The sequence below is a fragment of the Stegastes partitus genome, unplaced genomic scaffold, assembly GCF_000690725.1.
Source record: "Stegastes partitus isolate 25-593 unplaced genomic scaffold, Stegastes_partitus-1.0.2 Scaffold883, whole genome shotgun sequence".
NCBI lineage: Eukaryota > Metazoa > Chordata > Actinopteri > Pomacentridae > Stegastes > Stegastes partitus.
Window position 1 is genome coordinate 30,188 of NW_007578614.1, and position 26,086 is coordinate 56,273.

The 26,086-nt window shown below is 40.0% G+C and overlaps 1 protein-coding gene across 1 annotated transcript in view; it reads left to right on the top strand.

Annotated features, from left to right (window-relative positions):
* Window positions 1-26,086, top strand: part of galnt9 (polypeptide N-acetylgalactosaminyltransferase 9) — a 74,875-nt gene that overhangs the window by 24,091 nt on the left and 24,698 nt on the right. Inside the window, exons 4-5 of the mRNA XM_008293399.1 lie at window positions 3,363-3,560; window positions 11,818-11,935. Of these exons, the coding sequence (XP_008291621.1) occupies window positions 3,363-3,560; window positions 11,818-11,935 (316 nt within the window). The remainder of the gene's footprint in view (window positions 1-3,362; window positions 3,561-11,817; window positions 11,936-26,086) is intronic.

Sequence of the window (26,086 nt, forward strand, 5' to 3'; positions counted from 1 at the left end):
TAAATGATAGGACCCATTTTTCTGTAACAGTTAATATGTCTTGGGAGTAAAGACAAAACGAGCCATCTGTCATCCTCTCAGATAGGCAGATGTAGAACTTTTCCTAAACCTTGCTTCAGTTATTAAATGATGACTTTTCCTAAGCACTACCTCATATTTTGCTGACGTCACCCAAACAGTTCATTTTGGATCCATTCCCTCTGTACTTTCTGTCCCCTACCTTCATGTGATAAGAAGTCATTTTGCCTCTGGAAGATAAATGGGTTTCGCTTTTTGAAGAGAAGTAGATGGGGGAGAAAGAGAGTAGGGCGGGAATCGGGGCGAAGACACAGAGGAGGAGAGTCAGTGGGTGGGGAGATAGCGAGAAAGTTGGAGTGTGGCGGAATTCTTGAGAGATACATTTATCATGTTATAATTGCCGGCTCTTTTTTTTTTTTTTTTTTTTAATTTAGCAGTATATCATGTGACGAAGTGATCGTATGAAGAGTTGCTTTGAAGATATGGTGAAGATCTTCTCAGCATGAGAAGATTATACAAATATAGCTGCTGCCAGGAGCACTGGAGTGTCGTTCTGTACCATATGGATCTGAAGACCATGTTGCCCTTGACCATGGTTTTACATAACTGAGGGAGGTTACTATACAGTATGTGGCACTGATTTAAAAAAAAAAATAAATCCCTCCTGTGACCAAGAGAGACAGGCATCATAAATCAGCAATTGTCCTACATGGTACTAAATACCATTGCCTTTTAAGATCTTAATAAAAATTTACTATTCAGAATGAAAACATCAAAGAGAAAAGGTGGGCTCATACTTTTACTTTGAACAACGTCAGATCTTATGGACAGGTGTAGGTGACTCTTAATCATTAGTGCCTACACTCAATGATAAAGATATGATTTGTCATTTTAGGAAATAAGTCTCTTTACTTGGAGTTGAAGCCAAAATTTATTTACATCTCGGCTAAACATATTTACAATTTATCCTTTCAAATTTCTTGACCACTGATCCAAGTAACGTTCCCAGTCATAGGTCAGTTTGAATCACTGCTTTAGGAATGTCCATCCATCCATTATCTATTCACCGCTTAATCCTCAATTAATTAATTAGTTAATTTATTAATTTCGCGGGGGGCTGGAGTCTATCCCAGCTGACTTAGGGCAAAGGCAGGGGACACCCTGGACAGGTCAGCAGTCTATCACAGGGCTACACTTAGAGACACAGCACACTCACATTCACACCTACGGACAATTTAGAAATACCAATTAACCTCAACATGTTTTGGACTGTGTGGGAGGAAGCCGGAGAACCCGGGGAGAACCCACGCTGCACGGGGAGAACATGCAAACTCCATGCAGAAAGATTCCGGTGCCCCCACCGGGACACATACCGGCAACCTTCTTGCTGCGAGGCAACAGTGATACCAACTGCGCCACCCTGCAGCCCCCAATTTAGGAATGTGTAATATCAATATAAAAATTCGTAGATGGATTTATTTAGCTCCATTTTTTATTTTACATACTCGTTGTTAGCAGATTTAAATTGTTTAACTTGGTTGAAACAGTTTGAGTGGCCTTTGCCAAGCCTCTGACAAAAGGTTGCTGGAATTTTGGCCCATTGTTCCTGACAGGACTGATGTGTCTCAGGCAGGTTTGTAGGCCCTCTTGTTCACACAAAGTTTTCAATCTTGTCTGCATTTTTTTTACTGAATTAAGGTTAAGGCTTTGTGAAGCCCACTCCAATACCTTGATTTTTGTTATCCTTAAGCCTTTAAAGCCCAACTTTGGAAGCCTGCATGGGGTCGCAGTAAATTAAAAAGTCCCTTTTGTAACTGGTCTTAAACTCCCTGCATTATATCATGTGGTACTACTTCAACAAATCAAAATAGTTTTATTGTGAAGTGCACTAGTCTGTCTTGCAGCAAAGAACCCCCACAACATGATGCTGCCACCACCATGCTTTATGGTGGTGATGGTGTTCTTTGACTTGCAAGCCTCGCTCTTTTTTTTTCTTTTCCAAACAGAACAATGGCCTAACAGCTAAGTTTTTGGCTTCATCAAACCAGAGGACATTGTTGTCCCCACCTCTAGTTGCAAACTACTGGCTTTTTCTGGTGGTTTTTGCAATGCGCCCTTTTCCTTGCTGAGCATTTTTTCATGTTATGTCAACACAAGACTTGTTTTTATGTGGATAAACTTTTGTAAGTACTTCCTTTTATGAAAGTGCACGTAAACTTCTGAATCTGACTGTAGATGAAAAGATTAACAGCCTCACAAACTTGTGTGTTTGTGGAAACTGCTATGTTTGCTGTGCCCAGAATTAAAACATCTGCCTACGAGCCTCTGTAAGCTCTAAAACCATCTTTCCCGTTTGTTCAATCCTGACGCAAAAAGGTTAAAAATGACAAGTTGTGGGTTCATGTTGCAGTGTCAGTGTCATCCCGGGGTCTCAGTTACAGCTCCTAACTTGCCATAAAACCACTCAGCTGTAACATAGTTGTAAGTGGCCCATTAAGAGCCACTTTTAACCTTAATATTTTTGGTGAGTATGTGTTCTCCAATTAATGCGTACCAGCCATAGCAGCCCTGGAGCAAAAGCCACGGGATGAAGAGTGTGTGGAACAAGGCTGTTTCGGAAGCTACCTCGCAAACACTTTGCACAGAGTAAATAAAGAGAGTGGATAGTTTTCCAGGGAGCATACTAACCCTGTCTTTTCACCTGATGTGCTTTGCTTTATCAGGTTCTACCTTATCAAGTCTCTCGCCGGCATAAAGTGTCACATTTTGACATTTCGTTTTCAATAGCAGGAGATATAAAATGTGATATGATATTATTTGTTGTTCCGTGCAAAATTCATTTTGCAAGACATTCACATCATGAACAGTGGAGGGAAGCGGATCCTGGAAATTGTTGTTGAATAAATGCTGATTTGACGGATTGCATTGCCAGTAAAACCCATGTAAATGTAGAGATAGAGTATAAGTTGAGATGATGTCTGCAGTCATCCATAGCTGCTCCTGGCAGCGTCTGGTGGATATTGACTAAACACCTTTTTATTTAATTTATTTTAAAAATATTTGTGTTGATTTCCTGCACATACGCATTCACAGGTTTCACTTTACATTCAGTTACATTATCCATCAGGTCAATCATCACCAACATTGCTGCAATATTAATACTTCAAACCTCTACAGGGCAGAATGAAAATATGCACTGCTCTATTATTTGCCCTGTAGCACACTGTTCTCCTCTCGCTCTCTTTATTCACCTTCTGCAACTGTGCAATGAAGCCGCTGCATGCCTAATTCATAAAGTCAGCTCTTAACTCCTGTTTTTTTTTTTTTTTTTTCCCCGTCCAAAGGGCTGAACCCATTCTAACCCGGATGAAGGAGGATCACACCCGCATTATCCTGCCCGCCATAGACAACATCAAGTACAACACGTTTGAGGTGCAGCAGTACGCTAATGCCGCCCATGGCTACAACTGGGGTCTATGGTGTATGTACATCATCCCTCCGCAGGAGTGGCTGGACAAGGGCGATGAGACAGCCCCTATCAGGTGAGGGCCTCAGCTGGTGAGCAGCGTCCATTATAGATGAGGATGTTTGATGAAATATGGATAGCCTTGGGATATGACTTATTCATGTGTGGAGCCATCAAACTGAGGTGCTCTGTAGTCCAGTGTGCCACCCAAACACACAAATAAAGCCTGCCTATAGAGCAGTCTAATTAGCATGATGAATATCTTCATTTTGATGCAGGATCACGAGGCCACGGTGTTGCGGTGTCATTAGTGTAATTGTGTTTTGAATATGAGCTGGGTATTCTATTAAACCGCCACTGATTGGAGGACAGCACAGGCATCATTTCATTCTATGTAATCCTACAATTGGTGATGTGTGTCCTCGGTAGAATCATATTGGGAAGTAATAGACTGGGAAAGAGCAGAGTTTGTTATGAAATGGTTTTACCTGTTTGGCCAGTTCAAGCTACAGCATCACAAACAATGTCCAAAGTTAAAGTGAATGCTTTAAATGAGAATTCACCTGTAACAGCTCTTCAGAGAATGTTCGATTGTTGGCTGTTTGTAGCCTTGAAGGTAGAGTCATTGTTTCGAATCCACAAGCTGTCCATTCTGTGTGCACTAAAATAATGTTTTTTTTAAAAAGGTATTCTTACACATTCTTGGCTCTGTAAATGGGAAAGAAACAAAGTGATTCCACACAACACAATTCCAGTGTGTCCTGTACAAGGAAGCAGAAGAAATTAGAGGGACTGTAAATCTAAACATGCTAACTAATTATTAACAAGCTCTCTCCAGAATCGCAGACTCTACCTTTAATGCTGTTTTTAAGTCAATTTATATAGCTTTTCAGAGTCAGCCCTCAAAGTGAGTCTAACCTTCTTGGATGCCTCCACTACATCAATGAACCTGTCAATAGTCTTGTGGTATGGACAAATTTAAGCAGTCTTTACAGACACCTTGAACATTTCATATATTGCTTTAACTGTGTAGCAGTTTATTTTAATGTGGTAAAGCCAGAAGCAATGCTGGAGCCGGGAATACGAGGTCAGAGCCAGCATGAGGAAGCGTAGCTTTTGGTTTTCATCTTTTCCATATTCATGGGGGCTGCTGAAACGCACATGTTGCTTTGTACTTGGTGCATTGCCACAGCAATTTCACTGCTACACTATAAAATGAAAAACAGTGATAACACATCCCGGCATATGAAAGGAACAGAAATAAAAATCAGCCATCCTTCACGGGGGGAGATGAAGGGTCAGGGTCAGCGGTACAGCAGCAGCTTTGATCTGCCTAAATTGTCAGGTTCAAGGGCACCTCAGTGAGATGGAAACAGCAGAGATGTATTCTGCACACAGGTCATCTTGTTAAAGGAAAGAGTATCTAGCTTACCGCTGCATGCACGAGTCACAGTAGAGCATCTGTTGATGAGGAGAAGCAAGCAACTGAGGAAAGGGATGCTGTTTTTAAGGATTTCAGGCAAATGAGATGTGAAATGTGCCAACAGGGTTACATTTTATCACAAATATCAAGTTTTATTTGCGTAACCCTGTCGATCACATTTTTAAACTCACTTAAACCAGAAACACAAAGCAAGTACTGTTAGATCAAGGACAAGCACAGAGGGCATAGGCATTGAGCAAAAATCAAAAGTAGAAGCAATCACATACAGTCAGTAAAGCACTGTAGCTAAATGTGACTAAGCCAAAAGCCTGATCAGCAAGGATTTGAGGAGCCTGCCTGAGGATCTGAGGCGGCATGCTGGGTAATGGGGAGTTCAAAGGCTGGCAGAACGTCAAGGTTGACCTTGTGATGCTTTAGCATTGATCAGTAATTCTTGTCAGTTGATTCTAACCCTGTGGATAAATTGGATTGTTGCTGGAATCAGAATAAGGTAGATTTGTGTCAGTGAAAGTCTCTTTTTTTTGACGAGTCTACACACATGAAACATAAAGGTGCTAATCCCAAACACCAGGGCATTCACATGGACTGTTATATTTTGACCCAGAGCAAGAAAAACTGAATTCCAAAGTATCATCATCTTGCTTCATCCAGTGCAGGCAAAGCAATAACGCTTTAATCTGACATAGGGTGTCTCATACAAACAAACAGTGTGGTCTAAATATTTAATGTCTTATCAAACCACCATGGAAATCACATATGACCGAGCACGAGCCTCAAGACCGGAGATCGGTGCGAGGCAAGGAGAGTTTCAGACATCGCAGAGCTGGTTCGTTTCCCCTATTGAGGCTTTGCTGCAAATGGACAGATCGCCTCAAGGGCTGGCTGAAGTGTGTCGGCTGTGTGGATTTCTATTGGAAATCATTCTCCGGCTTGTTTCCTCAAGGTTTCTGCCCATCAACAACAGGAGCTCTGTGACCCCTCAGAGCGCAGTCTCAAACCTTTCTCTGGTTGTTTGGATACATTCACCAACAAAGAGAATAAAAGGGTGCAAAAAAAACCCCACAATCTGAGAGTATACAGAGGATGGCAATCATTTTGGAGTCATAACAAAAATAGGGTTCCTTTGGCAACTGCTGTAATTATTAACCGTACAGAATCGGATAGCGGAAATGGTCGACGACTGGTTTGGATGTGTGGATGGAAACCTGAAATCTTAAACTGGAATCACATGGATATTTTGTTTTCAAAGTGAGAAGCCATTTGTTTGGATAAGAATAATACTTTTTATGATAGACCACACTAAATATCCGTGTTTGTCATTTAGTGGGGCCTTAAAATAAGAAAATATGAGCATCAGACATGAATAAGTAGAAGATACACTTATAGACAATACCACTTTTGTATACTGTTGATGGAATACTTAGATAAAATACTTAAATTGTTAAAATAGGAGTATACGTCTTAATGACATTGTTTAGAAATTTAATAAATTACTCAATGCTTTTACAAACTGGAAAACTTTTTTTAAAGCTCTACATCATATCGCTCTAATACAACTAAAGCAATGCAGCTGTCAGATTTTTTAAACAGTAGGTCAAAACAAGCCAGATGTCTGGTTTAAAAAAAAGAAGCAGTTTTAACAGCACTGCCTTCATCTGGGAAAGAAGTCTTAAATGAAAGTGTTTATCTCGCCATATCTTGCATACATGCATCAGATGTTCATACTGCAAGCAGGCTGCCAAAGATAAGGGGTGTTAGGGGCGAATGAGCCCTGCAGGCTGACCATCTGCACACTAAAAATAACTAAACCTCATGACATTCAATGAGAAATCTCCTGGAAGATTCCACCATCAATCTGTGATGTCTGATGGAGTCCAGAAGTTATTCTGTGACTTGTGGGTCACGCAGTAAAAAACTGTGGCTGCATTGCATCTAAGTAAAAGGTTTTTCTTGATGCAGAAAACTCTTCTGTGGTGGTTTTTCTGTTTATGATTCTTGAACGTTGCTGTAAAATCACTAATTGGGAGGAAAAAGCAGTTATTAGTTGATTCTTAAAACCAAAAGTCCATGTCTAGTATTCAGACTGTTTTGTCTGAATTTTTAGAGAAACGTCTGCCTCTAATTTTTGATTTAATTGGTTTCAGTTAATTGGCCCCAGTATGCTGTAATCTAGGCGCGATTTAGTGCTTTAGTTCATGCCTTAATATTTCTTGTTTGATCACCTTACACAGCAGACAAATGAGACAGAGACCAAACTTTGCTGCAATCTACTAAAAATTACTAAAAGCAGAATGCACTCAGGTTCTGAGGGGTGAGGAAGAGTACTTAGAGGGATGGGTATAACATATTCAGATTTTTGAACAGCACTAAAGCAGTTGATTGATGTCAATTAGTTGGTCTTCCAACACTGTAAAATGTGATAAGTGCTTGAGTTGTGCCCTTTTGTAGAAACTAATAGAAGAAGTTAGTCAGTTTTAACGTCCTGTGCACATGTACATGGGTATTATTTACAACGTTTCACTTTTTCGTGCGTTTTGGCTAGAGGTGCACAATATATTGGCGACCACATCGGTATTGGCCGATATTAGCGTTTTTACCGATATATCTATATATTGGTCCGACGAACAAATTTAGTTGATGTGAAAAAACGATGATTGTCTAAAATTAGTGCCTTCGTCTCTACATTTGATATTGCTGCTATTACTTTTTTTTACTTAAATGGTCCTGGACTTGAACATTACATATGTTAAAATACGTTTAAATATGTTTCACTTTTGTAACATAACAAAGAAGACTATGTGGTCTAATTTGGTTTGGGCTTCTTCTGAATAGTTTTCACGTTCTCACAGTGCTTACTTATACAAATGTTTTGGTGTGAACAAAAATTGAATATCAACATCGGTAATATCGGTTATTGGCGATATCAGAAATCTTAATATCGGATATTGTATCGGCCAGAAATGTAACATTGCACATCGTTAGTTTTGGCCTTTCATCCATGTGCAGCTTTAGGTCACCGATAATGAATCTTTTGAAAAACTCCTTAGAAGGTGAAGGTTTTTAAAAACTACATTGACAGTATTCACATGTAGACAGCGAAACCAGAGAGTTGGCTTGTTATGTCAGTGTGTGTTATTTATTTTGCCTACATGAGGCATACTTTTGCATACGTGGCAGAGAGTTCTATTAGTTAACAGGACTTTTTGCATGTTTAGAAATGTAGATCCGTTATGCAGAGGAACAGAGGCGTCAAAACTAGTCCACATATATGATTCACCTCATTCTTGATGCACCGCTGTTGGCAGCCTGCTGGAACCAGTATTAGCCTTTTTTCAAGCGTCTGATTGGCTAACTTGGTTTTAGGATTATATTGCCAGTTGTTGGTGTGGCATCCTCTTGACACTGTGCTTTTGCATTGCCATGCTAATGGAGACTTTTGGGGGAAGAAAACTCCCATTTTCAAAGACAAGTGTAGATGTGAACTGGACCTAAAGCTGTGGTTTTTGAGGATGTGGTTGGTGTCTTACAGGACGTGTTACATCTCTGGGGAGGTTATCCCTGCAGGGTTCTGACGGGTGAGTCGGGCCGTCATGGTGATTCAGCTCACCTGGTCGTTCTCCCCTATATAAAGCGGTGGCAGGCAGCCAGGCACTCTCTCTCCTCTGTCTTCCAGCTTGTTTGCTTCTATTTGCACTTTGGTTAATTTCCCTTTTAGTTCAGTGAAATAGACTTATTTGTAGTTACAACTGTGTGATCCACCCCCCTGTGCCCTGCTCTGGGTTGTGACACTGGCATCAATGTGAGGATGCTTCTCATACAACATTTCATGGTGTTGAAAGACATCACAAACAAATCGGACACGGTCAGGTTGAGGTTTAAGTTTCACTATCACGTGCATCTGACTTAAGGTTGCTGAGTTTGTACCTAAACAGTGTTTACATTGCCAGGTAGCTTATTCTAAAGCGAGCACTCAAAGAGATCTGCACAAAGTTTGTGCAGTACAGACAGGCAAGGTAGGTCACTTGTCAGGAGAAGAGAAAGGATGAGGTGAACAGGGCTGAGTGTGTGCTGTGTCTGTCTTTTTTATCTACACAGCCGTGCAAATAATGGCACTTGAAAGCTTCCCTGTCACCGCCTTATAATTTAAACAAGACTGTGTAAAGCTACGTCAGGAACTGTATAAGATAGCAAGCATGAATAATAATGGGGAGCACCATTAAATTGTTACCATAAGGAGTGTTTAACTCCACGCTACCCACCGCTATCAGTAATAATCATGTAAAAAGCCAGCACTTTTTAAAGTGCATAAGAATTAGTTCTACTTTCACACTGTAGCTTCTTTAAAATGTTCCCTTTTGAGCGACTTAAATCAATTTGACACAGCTCATAAAACATAAACTGAATGAATGTCCGGCTTTAAAGCCATTTGTATGAGCAAAAATGGAAACGATTTCCTCTGAAATATAATGGTTCACAGGGATTTGCAGCCCTACATGAGGGTTTATTTATCTACCAATCTTAGATTTCTAAAATAACACTCCATAGTGGTGGTCCAGACAGTGTTTTATATGGGTTTCAGACCTAAAAGCACCTTTCCTTTTGGCTCACACACTGTACGGCTCAGTGCACTCTTTTAATACAGAGTCAATGAATCACTGTGCAGCTCCTGAAGCACTTTACAGTACTTCCTACTGCTATGTCTCTCAAACTGAAGCAGCACACACATTTGCTTTTTCTCTATGTGTGTGTGTGTGTGTGTGTGTGTCTTTGTGTGTGTAACAGTATACGGTGAACTCACCCCGGGCATCATTCCAGAAGGAAGAATCAAGCTGCTCATTGGTCACTTTACAGAAAAAAATAATGCAGCTCATGACCCTGTGTGAATGTAATGCTTTTTGTGGGGGTTTTGTCCTGAGCACTTAAGACCTGACAGATAGTAGTACTGAAAAGCAGCCCCGGGGCTCTTGCTTTTGTAAAAGACGAAAAAAAAAACACTGTAACTCGTGTTCTACCAGCTAAATTTAGGTAGCTTTTAAGTTGTACTAGGTTTGAAAGTATTTGTTCTTTAGCTGAAGTTAAAGTGCCATTGTGGATTGTTGTCCCGGAGTGAGACGGAAAGTGCGGCTGGTGTCATGTTTCATTTCCTTCTTTATTTGCTATTTTACTTTTCATTTCATCTAAATATTAAAACTGCACCAATCAATACTTTTATATTAACACTGTGCCAAATTACTGTTGTAATATTACCCAAGAGATGAACCCACACAGAATTGTTTCTATAAATCTGCTGTTCTCCTCAGTGATATGGAACATTTTAGTGTATTTCGGCTCATTGTTTTGGTCTTATAGCTGGAATATAGTTTTCAGTTTAAGTTTTCAGCAAAATCAATCAGACTTTATTGCTAAAGCACTTTTCATACAAACAGAAATGTCACCCAAAGTGCTTTACAGAAACTTGCAATTAGAAAACACCAGATAAGATCACGCAAGTCAAGTCAGCTTTATTGTCAGTTTTGCTTTATGTACAACATACAGGGAACTGAAATTGCAAGACTCCCACAGTGCAAACTGAACATAGAAAAAAAAGTATAAAAACATAAAAATAGCAGAAAAAGAAAATAGAAAAAAAGAGTAAAATATAGGTATAAACAGGACAGATGAAAACAGGATACCTATTATTTAAAGAAATAAAGTAAAGAATTTTAAAAACAAAACAATAAGTGATAAAAAATGATTTAATATACAGCACAATAAAAAAAAAACACTCAAATATGTAAATGGGTGAATAAATAGAGAACTCAATAAATAAAAGAAGTTTCAAATAAAAAAATAAATACTAGTAAAAAAAAAAATAGAAATCAAATCAACCAAAAGCCTGACTAAAAAGGTAAGGTAAGGCAACACTGTGGGACCTGTACTCAACAAACACAACAATTAAATAAATAAATAAATAAATAAATAAAATATCAGTGAGTTAAAGACAGATAGGATCAACATAAAACACAGCATTGCATTTTAAAAAGGAAGTGCAAACAGTGCCAGGCGATAAATAGAATAAAACATCAACCAGGAGATGATCTTTCCAGGATATTTAGCAGACATTTGAAGCCCCCCGGGGGAATCAAGTTGGACAGTTTCAGAGTCTGCTGTAGTGAGTTCCTGGTTGAGGGGGCAGAGTAAGAGAATGACATTTTTTCGGTACGGACTAAAGGGATGGAGAAAGTAATGAAGTCCTGGGAGCGTCGGCTACGGCTGGACTGTTGGCGTGACATGTAGGATGATAAGTAAACAGGCAGCAAACCAAGGATGGATATATGTATTTATATAGAAAGAATAAAGTAGATAAACTCAAACCTGACCAAGGCCAAAGGTAACAATTAGCCAACAAACATAATGTTGCATTTAGCAGTTAATCAGACTAAAAGTTGTGTGAGTCATAAAAAAATTCACACAGTGCATCGGGCCATCAAAGTCATAAAAAAACACTTTTTTTTTCATTCATTAATGTTTCTGATATTTCCACACTGTCCCACAGACACGCTCAGAACACTGAAACGTTCATCATCGTAAGGCTGAGGTATCAGACATTCTGGGGAAACGGAAACAGACAAGAGTCTCTGTTTTGCACACATGCATATAACTGCACATAGTGAGCTTTTTAGTCTTGATGAATTGTTTGAAGACTGTTCACATTAAAACCCAATTTCTCAGGGCATAGATATAAATCAGGAAGCTAAACTGCAACTGCATCTTGCTATTAACACGATGGATAAATTAACAGTAGACTGATTTCATGTAGATTCAGGAAAAAAAATGGGTTTGTGGGTGCATAAAAAATGTAACTTATATTTAATAGTAAAAAAATGTGTCTCTCTCTCTGCTCATTCAGAACTCCAGCTATGATCGGCTGCTCCTTTGTGGTGGACCGGGAATACTTTGGTGACATCGGCCTGCTGGATCCTGGCATGGAGGTCTACGGAGGCGAGAACATCGAGCTGGGCATGCGGGTAGGAACCGCTGATTATTACCCAAGCTGCTGCTAAAAATGCATTCAAATTAGAGGGAGAATTTGGTGAATAACTTGAAATGTCGACTTTTTTCTTTTTTTTTCAAATTAAATTAAAAGTCACTGTGTTAAGAGGAAAATGAAATTGCTCTGAGAATTGCCACAAGTAAAGTTTTATTTTAATGAGGCATTCCTTCAAAGCTGGAAGGTTTTGTGTGTGAAGTTGTACCAGGAAGGCCACACAAAAAGCCATAATTACAAATCCAATATTTGAGGGGGTAATACTTAGATGAACAGTCCTCGTTGGAATGATTTGTGAAATCTATATTCAGACTTTGGAACAGCTTATGATGAAGTTTTCTTATGTTTCCCAGCCGGAGGGATACAGCTTAAGATACAAAACCCAGGGGCGTCAACAGAAGCCATGATTAAACTTTACAAAGTTTCTAAGATGGGAGTGGAGGAGAGAAAAAAAAAAATCCCCTTAATGCAAATCTTCAGCCAACCCAAAGGCTCTAAAGCCTGTATACGGAAAATGTAAATCTCTTTTGCTGCTGCTTTGAGTTGAATTTAACGCTTGATGTGAGCGAGGGGCTTGCTGAAGAATTGGTTAGCGTTTAAATTCAGAAAATGTTTCTCTCCAGTCGACTGGAACCTTTCTGAATCTAGACGCACTCCTTGGGCTTATTGGAATGAGAAATGCTTGAAAGATCCCACTCTTCATTTAACGTCGTCCCCCACATCCATTTCAAAATCTCGAGATGGCTTCAACGACACCTCTGAAGTGTCGGCTGCCTTTGAAAAAAAAAAGAAAAAAAACAGCACTTGAATGGAGGATGGAGAATGGATCTTGGCTTACTGATTGCTGCAGTGCATTATTGAAGCCAGAGACATTTATGGTTGTTGATGACCATTTCACAACCTCGCACTATTCCACACAGAGTGGCTTATCCCCTATATAAATAGCATGTTTTGGTTGCCATCTACAATAATGACACCATCATCTGGCCTCTTGTGTCTTTAGCAGATAGTTGTTTTGCCATTATCATAGAGTGATAACTCAGCATTTCCTATTACGTGCCGACGGCCTCCCCCAAGGTTGCACAGTGTTTTCTCATTCAGTAGAGCCGCTTATATGTACCTAACAAACCGTGCAACTGTGTTAGACGAGGTTCATGGGGGAGATCAATTCAGCTACAGCAGCTAAATAAAGTTAGAACAACTCTATTGAACTGTGTGATATAGTGTAACAGTGAACTTCTTCTGGCTCTCACGCACACGAGCTCCTCATTGACTCCGTCTTTTCTCACCGTGAATATTTACTGTAGCTTTTTTGATTCATGAAGTGAAGAGAATATCCCTCTCTGTCTGCAAACACAATGCCATCACAAATGCAATTACCTCTCCTCCTGTTTGGCCTGTCTGTGTGGAAATGAAACGCACCGGCGAAGAAAAAAGGGGCCATTCAGCACGTATACACAAGCTTGAATAGGTCTACAGTCAACAACCAGCTTCAGCCATTCATAATGTACAGCCGCTAATGGAATGGAGTCAGGCTGCTGGCGAGTGGACTGCAATTACTCCTCTAAGGCTACTGCGGCTCCGGCAGCTCATTGTAGTGCCAGCTGAGGAGTTGCCATTTGGGATATGTTTGATTGACAAGAACATGTTTAACAATTAGCCAGGGCAGCTCACAATAGCTGAGCCTGCCCAGTATCATCTGACTGCAGGGGACTGATGAAAGGCAGGGTTCGCACCGAAAGGTTATGCCGTATTTATCATTTACTTGTGAGTTGCGCCTTCTGCTGACTTTCTCTGGCTAAACAGGCTTCCTGGATGCAAAGAACCGGCCTCTTTTGTAAGCAGAAAGGAGGCTGGGATGTGCAGGGGCTGATTATGCAGCACATTGCACTGTGTGCGGTGTTGTTTCCGTGAGGAAGAGAGTAGAATAAAAACCAGGGGAAGGAAAAATAAATCAAAGATCTCACTAAAGTTTTCTGTTTGTTCAGGTGTGAAATAATTTATAGGGTAAGACCTGTAAATGAAAAGAAATGGGTATGAAAGTGCAGATACAAAGGAAATGTATAAAAGATGCTCCTAGCGTCACGACAGGAAGGATAGATACATCCGCAGACACTTCCTTGATTTACATCTAGCTCCACTGCAAGTTTTAGTTAAAAAAAAATAAAAAATCAATCAAAGGAATAAGGTGGATGCATTGTTTTGAAATCAGTAACTGATGCAGCTCAACATTTTAAAGAATCCCTTTATGCTGCATGTACTAGCAACAGGAATTTGATATCTTCACCTTTGTAAACGATTGTAAATGGCATGTCTGAACATCCAGCTTACCACATGGCTCCTCTCGCAAACAGAGAAAAATGGTTCGGGACAGAAATGATGAATTCTGCCAGAAGTGTCAATATGAGTTTTTCTTGTAATGTGTCTCCCAGCCCTTCTAATTTGCTGAGTCTTTGCTGATATAGCATCTCAGGAGACCTGGACATTGCCTTTCATTTCGAAGTTCCTGTGGGTGCGGGTGTAATTCCATCGTAACTCTGTCTGCAAATATGATACTACATCAATTCTAGCAGGGGTCACTCCTGCTGCTGCTCAAGTGAAGTGAAACCTCTCTACATATACTTTCATTATTCCTCAATTCTTTTGCAAGGTTAACAGCAAATATAGATGAAGGTACGAGAATTACAAACAACCGAGTGCAAAACATTCTCTGTTGGGGTTTTACTGTTTCTCATGGACACAGTGATATTGTAATATTTGTATGAAAACTGATATATTAAAAAAACGAATTTTCTTCATTTTCCATAATGAAAAACGCTCTTCGATGAAATAGAGATACACATCATATTTAGCAAACTAACCTCGTTCTAAATTCAAGTAAAGACAGAGAATCTGCCAAGAAAATAAACCGTGACCAGGATTAAGACATTCGCGTAGTTTAATCGTAACAACTGGACTTGCCGGAGTTTCTTGAAGACGTTCCACCTCTCATCCAAGAGGCTTCATCAGTTCTGACTAACTAGTTGGGAGTTCCAGATACTTATATCCTTAAGGAGCCATGAACACTTGAGTTTCGGTTTCAGTTGGAAGGTCTTCAAGAAACTCAAGCAAGTCCAGTTGTTACGATTAAACTACGCACCAACTGTCGCCATTGGTGTATGAATGTGTGTGTGAATGGGTGAATGAGAAACACATTGGAAAGTGCAGACCATTTACCATTTACCATTAAAAACTCTCTGTGCAGCTTTTCAGATCAATTGGATGCTGCTAGAGCACCCGTATCTCAGACCGAAAGATGTCAGCCACCATTAATGTATTGTAACAAGTGCACAGGACAAACATAGAGTTGCTATCTTCACTCAAGCTGTCTCTTCTGCTTGTGTTTGATCTGATCCATGTATGTCTATTTCCATCATCTGTCAGACCAGAACGGACCCGGTGTGTGGAAACAGACACACAGAGACCGGAGCATGTAGACACATGAGCAGAGAAGAGAAGCGGAGAAGAGCCACAAGACTCTCACACTGAGCTGAAATGAAATGAATGCACATAAATTTGGTAAATAACACAAATGACATACCTTGTTTTTCAATTCTTTGGACATCAGCTGCACACCGGGCAGCACATACACTTCTCCGGTGCATGTAGGAGATCCCTCGGTCTGATTTGGATTTCTGCTTGGATTACAACACACACAAAGCAGGAGAGTGACTTTTTTGCGGCTATAATAATGCCATGTTTATGCATGTTGGAACTATTAAGTGCATTACTTTACTCAAGATGAAAACTTTTGGTTAAACATGTGCATGATTTTTTTCCAGTGGGCAAACAAAAATCCGCTAATTATGTTGTATCGTGACTGCAGCATAAATAAGAAATTAACTGGACAAGATTAATGCATTTAAAATCCACACTACAGCATGGAATTTCATGTAGCTGCATATAGTTTGCATACATTTTTGCCGGCACTGTAGCAACTGATTTTTAATAAAGGCCTAAATATATACCGTATATCTACTGTATGACACGGTGCAAATGTAGCTGCAAAGAGCCTCATTACCCACTGATAAAAACTAAAATTACTACATTCAATCTTGCCCTTTCTCTTAAATCCCAATTTAAGGTAATTCAGGCTGGCATAACTTTTTATGACTTGCACAAATTTAATTCATAAACAATTTTGCCAGCCAAAACATGATGGTAACCACTTTGCTGCCAGAGAAGGCTAATCTGAGTCTAGATGGGTTTACCCACACAATATGCCCATGAGCTCGCTTTGCCATTAGGAAACCATCCAAGCTGCTTTATTGAAATCTGTCCCGTTTTCATAACAGTCTAATCAATCAGTCCAAGAAACTCAAGCGTGGGGTGGCCTGCTTGTCTTGATGACATTTATTAAACTCACCAGGAACTCCTTTCAGGAGTAATGAACCAAAAAATAATTCTTTTTTTTTTTTCTTTTCCTTCTTTGAAGCCCTGTCTCCATAACCACCTGGGCTGGGCCCCACGGCATCTGGTCATAATCTTTCTGTAGAGAGGAGAATGGAGCTAATTAAAGTCTAGCGGTACCAGCGGCTAGACAGGAGTGGGACGTAATTACACCTCACTCGGTCCCCTCTGCATCCCAAGTGGAGTTATTACAGTGTGATGACAGTTTACAGTGTAACAGTTCCACATATTTATTATTTTACGTTTAGATTAGATTTTTCATCACTGCTATACATTAAACATTTAACAGAAAATGTACCATTATACATTATTCACAAATCCATTTTAAGATTAACACCTATCGCGTAGTTGCCATAGTTTGCAATTATGTCCTACTTTTGCTGCTTGGAGTCACAACTCCTCTCAAATTTGGACGTGCACACACACACACATACACGCACACACACACACACACACAAAATACCCATATTTATATTTGTCCTCATCTCAGATGTCCATCATGAGGAAATGTACAAAAAAATCCCTTATATATCATGCTCATGTTTCAGCATACGGTTAACTGATTGATTGAGGCAAAGACTCCCTCTTCATGTTTCCCTCAAATCCTCCAGTTCTTTCAGTTGTCACTGTGAGGGGGCCCCACAGTGTCAGAAAAATCCTGCTATGCAAAAATGACAGATGGTTTAGTCCTCACTGCAGAGGGCTAAACAATATTTTGTCTTTAAATGCGGTAATTGAGAAAATGCTGATGGTGAGGACTGCAGTCGTGCAGTGTTTCAGAATGCTTTAATGTTGTAATATGACATGACTAAAAAGCTAATATTGTAATAGTTAGCCTGCTGATAAATGATGCAGCACTGGCCTCTGTGTGAGAAGCTACAGGTCCATCATAAACTGAGGATGTTGAACAAGCTGATCGGTGTTACTAAAAGTCATTTTTCAGCACTTTACATCTGCCTTATTGTACATCTTAAGCATTGTACAATTAAGTTATTACAAAATCAAATGTCTGGAAAACAAAAACTTTCTCAACTTGGTTTAATAAAGTCTTCTACTGACTTCAGTAGCATCAGGAAAGTTTAATGCCCTGCTTATTTATAGAGTGAATTATTACTTAACATGACTCCCTGAAGTAAGACCTGTCAGTCCTGACAGACGTGTCTGTTTAAGAGTGACAGCAGGGTCCTATCTGGAGTTGTCAGCTTCAGTTCTCGGACTGACTGTTTTGTATATCTATGCCCTGTGCCTTTAGGCGTCTTAAGTTTGACTGTGCTTCCGCTTTGCAGGCTTAGCTTGCATTCGTTGAGAAAATAGAGTAAAATATGCTGAGATTTCAGATCGTGCAGACTTTCTTGACTGCATTTAAAGCACTTCATCACTGACAACACTAATAATGACTACAGAGGCACATATTTACACTTGCTGATTTTGTTATTCATACTGTGAGGCAGTGGATGTGGTGGACTGCGCTGGGCTTGGTATATTGACGGTCCTGTGGGACTCAATGCAAATCTCCCAGCAGCGGGCGGTTTAAACTATGCTGCAGGCCGGAGTGGGTGGTCAAATATTACACTGTGGACTCCAGCCTTCTAGCAACGAACTAAAAGGATTGAACAAAGGAACAAATGAAGTTAAGGAAGATTAAAGTGCATTTTTTTTTATAATACAAAAGCAAACAAGACAATTCTGAAATTCGGACACATTTCTCAGTTATAACTGAGAAAAATGGAAAAGTATTGAGCTTTGTTGGCTGATAAAAGAACTGATATAAGCTACAGCAGGCACAAGTCTGACTCCTCTAGGTTGAGGCAACATACTGGCTCTGCTCACTCCTGTTAAAGTAAACTCTCCTTTAACGATAAGGCTCTTATTCCTGCATATATCAGACAAGATTCTTTTGGAAAATGCACCAAATGTGTACTTACTGCACTAAATTCGTTGTAATCCACACGAGTCAAACTGTAACTTCAAAATGTCATTACCTACAGATCGGCATCTCTTTAGTAACAGACTGTTACACAATGAATCAGGGTGTTTTTCTTGCACAAAATCAGTCCATTGTGCAGGTGTGGATAGTGGGAATGTTTGCGGGTACAGATGGGAGTTGACACCCACATTGTGTGAATGGATGAGAACGAGATGAAGAAAACAGCTCCATGCAGGACTCTGAATGGATGTGTGTATGAAAAAGCCACTGCTGCAGGCTCATAGTACTTTACTGTGCAACATCAGCTGTTGCTGAAGTTTAAATTAGTTTAATCAGCATGTTAGATCTTTTGACTTCCTTCCATTCTGCCATTGTTGCCATTACTGCTTATGTAGCTCTGATTTGTTCCAGATACATCTAAATCACTGCTGTGATACAATATGTCATTCAGTAATGAAGAGCATTTATTACATTTCAGCTTTTTGTTTAAACTGAACAACATTTACCTAAAAGCTTGATTTTCTACCAACTGTGTTGCATCAATTACCAGGCAAAAAAGAGAAAAAAAGATCCAGCAGCTCTTCTAACAGTATGCATCTTATGCCACCCACTACTTTCACATCACAGTCAATCTATTTTTCCAGATGGTGACTTTGCTTAATGAAAACAAAAAGAGATGAGCCAGTGAGCATTATTTCAGGTGGTACAATAACAGGTGCTGCTTCAGAGCAGTTGGTGGGTGCAGTCAGATGTTGCTTTTAGTTTTTTCTAAGAACATCTGCCCCACTGATACAAATATGAAACCCGGACACTTTAGCACAGTTGATTAACCTCACAAGCCATCTGGATTTGTAGGTACAAATGGATTCAAAAGGAGCTGAAACACTACAGATGTGGTAATTTGTCAAAAGTAGGTTTGCTGTACTTAAGTATTAAAATCACACTCCTATATTCCTGATACTGCTCAGTGTGGTTCACTTCAAAGAAAACATTTGAATATTTGTTTACATAAATATTTGTTATTGCTCTTTAGATACTGGGATATGTGGATGATATTATGCCAGAACTAAACATAACATTTTGAGATTGGAAACATGATTGTTTTGTTGAAAAGATGATGAGTTGTCTGTTATGATAAAAGTGCAGTCGATAAAAATGCAGTCTGTAATCTTGGAAAACAGTAGCTTTCATTCAATGTCATGTTTTTGTGTTTGGGTCCAATCTGCTGGTTATAACAGTGACTGGCAGGCTCATAATAGATGGTATGGTAATGCAAAGTCATACACATTCCAGAATGACAATTTTTGCTGCTTTTTCAAAACACTAAAACTATGCTAGAACAAAAAACTGTTCATTTTGCTGCATTTTGCTGGTGGTGATTACGGGCCTGATGGATTCCTCGGGTTGCTCTGCTGGGTGTCTGTGTTGTTGATCTTGTTTGCTGTCAACTTTCTGAATGAATGTAGTTATGTGTACTGGTCCTTTACCAGGATTAATATAGTAAATGCTAATGTTATCCGCAGCTACAGTGACTTATCATTTTCAATAAGGCCAAAGGTGAGTGTCCTTCTGATGGGAGCAGCAGCGCTCTCTCTGGCCATGTATTTTATTTACACATCACACCACAGAATTCTCTTCTAAAGAGAGTTTTTGTATGTCTTAGAAGGTTGTCTGGTGTATTCATCACACTGGAACATTCAGATCACATGGATTATACCTTGAAAATTTCTGTCGTACCACAGTCGACTGAATCCCAGCAGTGCTTGACTTGGACTCCTCCTCCCGGGCTGCAGCCCCTCCACAGCGAAGGCAGTCACCTTGAAAAGGACAGAAATGTCGTTATGAGCTGCAGCCATCTGTGGACACCAGCCATTCTGGCAGCTTCAAAATCAACAGCGTGCACATGTCCATCAAACAGCAAATGACAGTGGGCGCTCGCCATATGTGAGCCCTTTCCAACAAACTGAATCATTCCAAAGATTAGAACAAATCTACAGCCTCCGAGGAACTCTCATGTTACACTTTAACAAATGTAAGTAGATGAATGTGCAGAATTGCTGGACAAATGCCACAATGGCGGAAGCGAAATTGGCCAAGGCTCCATTTCACAGCAAATCTGAAGGTTCCATATGGTATAGCTTCTTTCACTCCATCATAAAGTAACACAATCTAAGTTTTTCTGAGAAGTTACATATCCAGTTAAGTGTTTTTGGAACTTCTTAACAGTCTTGGTCCTGACTTAGTTCAGAACTTGTTGTGATTTCACTGTTGCTTGTGGGTAGTTCTGTTTGCTTAACCCACCACTTGGTAAAGGGCAGATTCATTCTCTCACCACAGTGTAGAGCTGCAACATGTGAGGAACCATCTGCTCTCCATCAATACAGCCTACGTAAAGGTAACAATAGCATTGGGTATTGATCGAGCATTCGTCTTTTTCAATGCCTGCATTATTTAGTGGCTGAATCAATCTGTTAGGGCTTAATGGACTCAGGCTTACTTACTCCATGCTTCATTACTGTATTTTCCAGCCTGAATCTGTCTTTCTGGAGAAAGGACGGGCGAGAATAGATGCAGCTGTAAAAGATGCAAGACTCAGGTCAGGTATTGTTTCCCAAGAGTTATTGCAGCTCTTGAAGGACTTAGTGCCAACATATGGCAAACTGGAGCAGCTCTGCATATGCTTTGTGATGATGTGAAATTTATGTCGGGGTTTGCATTGAATCGGTTGACATTATAAAACATGTGCATGATTTGCATTTATGCATCCATGTGCTCCGTGCATAGATAATTCAGGACTTATATCGTCTCGTTGCCTCCTCAGATCCTGCTGATCCAGAGTATATCCATAATTTACACCACAACAGATTGTGCATTTGGGAAGCATACTTTATGTTTACCATTTAACGGTGACATGTAGCATACTGCGCTGTCTGAAATGTCTTTGGAAAGATGACATGACTTCCTGAGCATGAGCATACTTCAGAGAGTTGCCAGTTTGGTGTTCAGGGCCAGAGGGATAAGTAATTAGACAGGCCTTGTCAGCTTACTTATTATCCATGTGAATCATAAACTTCATTAAAAATCTCTTTCAAGAGTGACTGCAGATACTCCCACCTTAATTTGAACACATTTGGAGAAGGTAATTAAGATCTTTGCACCTGAATTGCGCATTTCACATCCTTTCACTGTTAAAGGCAATTGAATTATATCGAGAGGCATCAACACGCTCTCTCTGTGGACAGTATCATCACATACAGTAACACTTGACAAGCTGATTGGCTTATCCCGTTCATTATCTGAGCATTAGTTAATCTATTCACGTAATTGCCTCAGTTGGATGTCTAAGGCTCTGGCTGAAAACTTGAAATGATCTGACAAGGCCGAAGTATTTGAAGAATACTCGAACACACTGATTTGGCCGCACCAGCGAATCGGCAGGCATATCAAAGACGAAGGGCAGCGACTGGGTGGAATTAGTTTTTGACAGGCACAGTTAAAAAGATCTTTGCATCTATCTATCCTTCCGTCAACATCCTTCATTTTATGGATGTATGAGCAGGAGAGGCAGGAAAAGAAGGTGTGAAATGAAGTGAGGGGCCGTGGGGAGTGGCTCTTATCCAGCCTCTTGATGGAGGAACTCAGTTCTCAGTGCTTTGAAGCATCACTCATCTTCACACCAGACTTTGAAAGTAGTGGAGGAGGTGAGCATGGCAGTATTTCTGTCCAATGTGACGTATCTACCACATATCTTGTGTTTTTTGGTCGCAAGTCATCAACGGCTCATCAACAGCCAAAAGTGCAGGGAAGCCTGGAGGGCTCAGTGGGTTTTGGCATGGAAACTGTGAGGAACTGGTTGACATTTAGGGAAACATGTACACATGTTTGTGTTAGATGAGAAGATCGACATGCTTTCAAGTCTACATGTTAAATTTTAAAGTAAAGAAAGCAGTTGTGTCAGATTTGTTTTGCACGGGGACAGAAACAAGAAGAACAACTGGCATTAGTTAATGTAGAGGTTCCCACAAACACCTCAAAATGTACATGCCATTTGTTTAGTCTACAACCAAAGAGTAAAGATCACATATTTTGTGCCAAACTACTTCTTTGGCAGGGTGCAGTGACTTCTTGGACAACCAAAATGTAATGTGCTAATTAGTGAGCAACAGAAGTGCTGGTAAATGGATTTTGTGACCTTTGGATGGAGCCAAACCAGCTGTTTCTCCTTCTTTCCAGACTTAATGCTAAGCTAAGCTAACAGCTGCTGACGGGAGTTTCGTACCAAGGGGACAGATATGAGACAGGTATCAGTCTTCTTGTGTAACTCTCTGCAAGAAAGCGAATGTGTGCATTTCCAGAAATGTCAAACCATTTTTTAATTAGTTAAAACTAATGTGGGTGAAGGCACATTTAAAGCGCCACACTTTAGTTAACTTTCAAGTGAATTAAATAAAAGTTCTCGATGAGGCTCCATGCCAGGTAGCACAAAATGACTCAGACTCATAGTATACTTAGCTAGCAGCTCAAATTTCAGCCTTTCAAAAGTAATTTTCTATCATCTGTTCCAAGGAAAAAAACTCTTATTAATAGACACTTTTATTTTGAATAGCTGTTAACCTCTTAACTAGCTTTCCTAATTAGGTTTTGTTAAAAAAAAAAAAAAAAAGTGAATGTATTATTTATGCTAATTGACTTCAGCTGTACCAGCTGTGCCAGAGACCTGTCAATGTTACATTTCCTGCTTTGCTGTTGGAGTTTGATAAGTCATAAATTAATTAATTCAACTCTTTCAATGCCAGAATGAAATTAAAGCTTCCTGCGTTGTCACATGGGAGATCCTCTTCAGTCACAACTCATTAAAAAAAGGAAAGGGCACCAAAGTTACTGTTAGAAATGGACTGATGTCATGACAGAAAAAGTGCGTATCGTAGTGCGTGCCCTGCTGACTGACAGATTTGGGGTATTAAATGAACACTGGGTGCTAGGACATACAGTCCTGCCACTGTGGTTTCCGGTTGATATTCTTCTCACTCACACAACAGCTTTGAAAAATGACTTGCTACCATGTGATATTAACAGCTTTCAGATCTCGAAATTCATATTAGTGTGAATAAACATTGCATAGATAGTGACACCAGAGCTAATTCTAAATAAGGAAAGGTTATCTCCATGTCTGTTTCAATAAACGCAGCCTTTTCTGTGTTTCGGAACTGTTTTGCCTGCACGGAGTGGTTCTGCACATCACAGGCAGCATCCACCGTACCCCAGAAAATCCCTTGATATTTGTTATAATGTCTTAATGTCCTTCTCCCTATAGCCGTGATGAGAGAAGCTGTAAACCCACAGTCTGGTTAGCCCGCACCCTCAATCAGTATTTCCTGGCATTTCTTTGAAACGGGTGAGACTCTTTGCGATATTATCCTGCAAAAAAACGTCCCTTGGGTACAGAGATTGCAGAGTGGAGAGCTTTTCAATTAAAAACAGGGACGTGTAAAATTCTCCAGATGCAACTGAGCGCACACAACTTATTATCTCAAGTGGATACAGCAAGTCTGTGGATGGCTTCCTTCCAAGTTAATTGTGAAAATTTCCATGTGAACTTGAAAGAAGCCCTACGACACAGGTCTGCGTAGGATTCCACCTAACTTCACACAGCATGCATAAATGCTTTTCATTTGGAGTCCATCGGCATTGGAAACTTGTGCACACTGTGGGAATCAAGAACCTGCAAATCTTTTTTTTTTTTTCTACCACACCATTAGCTAGATACACTTTAGGAGGGTGCTGGAGCCGATCCCAGCTGATTTGGGCTGAAAAGCAGAGGCACACTCTGGACAGGTCGCCGCTCAATCACGGAGTTAACACAAAGAGACGGACTGGTGCTCTCTTTCACAACTACAGCCGAATTAGAGTCATCAATTAACCTATTATTTAGCCTCTGGGGTTTTATACTGAACTTCGTAGATAATATTAAAGCATGTTACTCGTTTTAATACTACTAAATACACCAATCAGCCACAACATTCAAACCCCTGACAGGTAAAGTGAATAATGCTGATCATCTCGCTACACTACAACATTCTGCTTAAAAACCTTGGGTCCTGACATTTACAAGGACGTTATTTTGGCATGTACCACCTACCTACAGATCAAGTACACATCCCCGTGCCTCCCCTAGCAGGACAACACACCTCCAAAGCTACTCAGTAACATGACAACGAGTTCAAGGCATTGACCAGACCTTTCCAGTCCTCAATCCAATTTAGCATCCAAAGCAGGCCTAATCCACGAGGCCCAAACCTACAACAGGATCCGCTGCTCGCATCCTGGTGCCAGACGCCAGATAACATCTTAGAGGTCCTGTGTTTATGCCACAGCTATTTTGGCAGCAAGAGGGGGACGTACACAATACTAGGCAGGCGGTTTTAACGTTGTAGCTGATCAGTGTGAGCCAACTGTATCATATCTGCCCAGAATGGAGCAGCTAATAAAGCTAGCACATGCCTGGTAAACATATGGCATGTGGACAAGAAGAGAAAACCAATGAGCTGCCAACCCCTTTTATCAGTGGACAACCCACTTTATTATCTGAGCCACAGCTACTGAAAAACATGCAGTTTTTGATTTCAGTTTACCAAAGTGAAAAATGAAAAACAAACAGCTATATAGTTGTAATTGTCTTTCAACAGAAGAGCATGTATACGTGTTCGTTTATTATTGTTTTATGCAGTGATTCTTAATCCTAAAGTGACACGGCCCTTCTGGTTTTCTTGCTGACTGAGTGACACCTGGGATTTTAGATGAATGGTATTGAGCAGCTGATAGGACAGCTAGCTCAGCTTGGATGTGTACTCAAGTGGAGCTGCTGGATTAACGCGTGTGCACAATCCATTCTGAATGTAGCAGTCACACTGCAGGATGACAATCTGTTCAGGTTTTGAAATGCGACTTGCCTGCAAAATTAACCTATTATTGAATATCACGAAAGAGAAAGTAATAGATTTTGAGGTTTTATGTAGTTATGTTGAAGTTATTTGTAATTTCGTTTTAGCAGAAAGAGAGACCGCATAAAGTTGCCTGAAGTTTCCATAATCATAAGTCACCACACTAGCTGAGAGGAATGCTAAATAAATGTCGTTGTTTGAAAAGTTAAGGGATGAGTTATATAGTGTTAATTCCCAATGTTGCACCAACAGTGCAGTAATGACACAGTAGCAATTATCTTTGACTCCATATGGAGAGGAACAAATGACAGTAGAAATTAATGCATTTTCATGATGTTCTGTGAAAAAACTTCAAGGCAAGCAGGTAGATTAGTCATTTAATGCCAGCGAGTGAACCACAGAGGCCACAGCATTTCATTTAGCCTCAGAGTCTCGTTCTTTTCTTAACTTGTGAATAGCTCTCAAAGTTCAGTTCGATAGCGCCTCCAGCAACATGGCTCTGAAATGTCAATAATCTGATAACTGTGATTGTCCATAAGAAGAAGCCATTAGTTAAAGCATTGATTTTTAGAGCAGTACGGCAAATGTCACGGATGTACCTATATACATGACGTACAGGACATTCTGGTAAAAGGGACACATGTAGAAACAGGTGTATAATGGCATGATAACAAAAACTAACATTTTTGAATTTGTTGTGTGTCTCTCATGAAAGATATGGGCACATATAGAGCATTAAAAGCAATATGACAAATATCAAGAGGTTTATATTGAAGGGAGGTAAATAAAATAAAATAAAATAAAAATGTTGCAA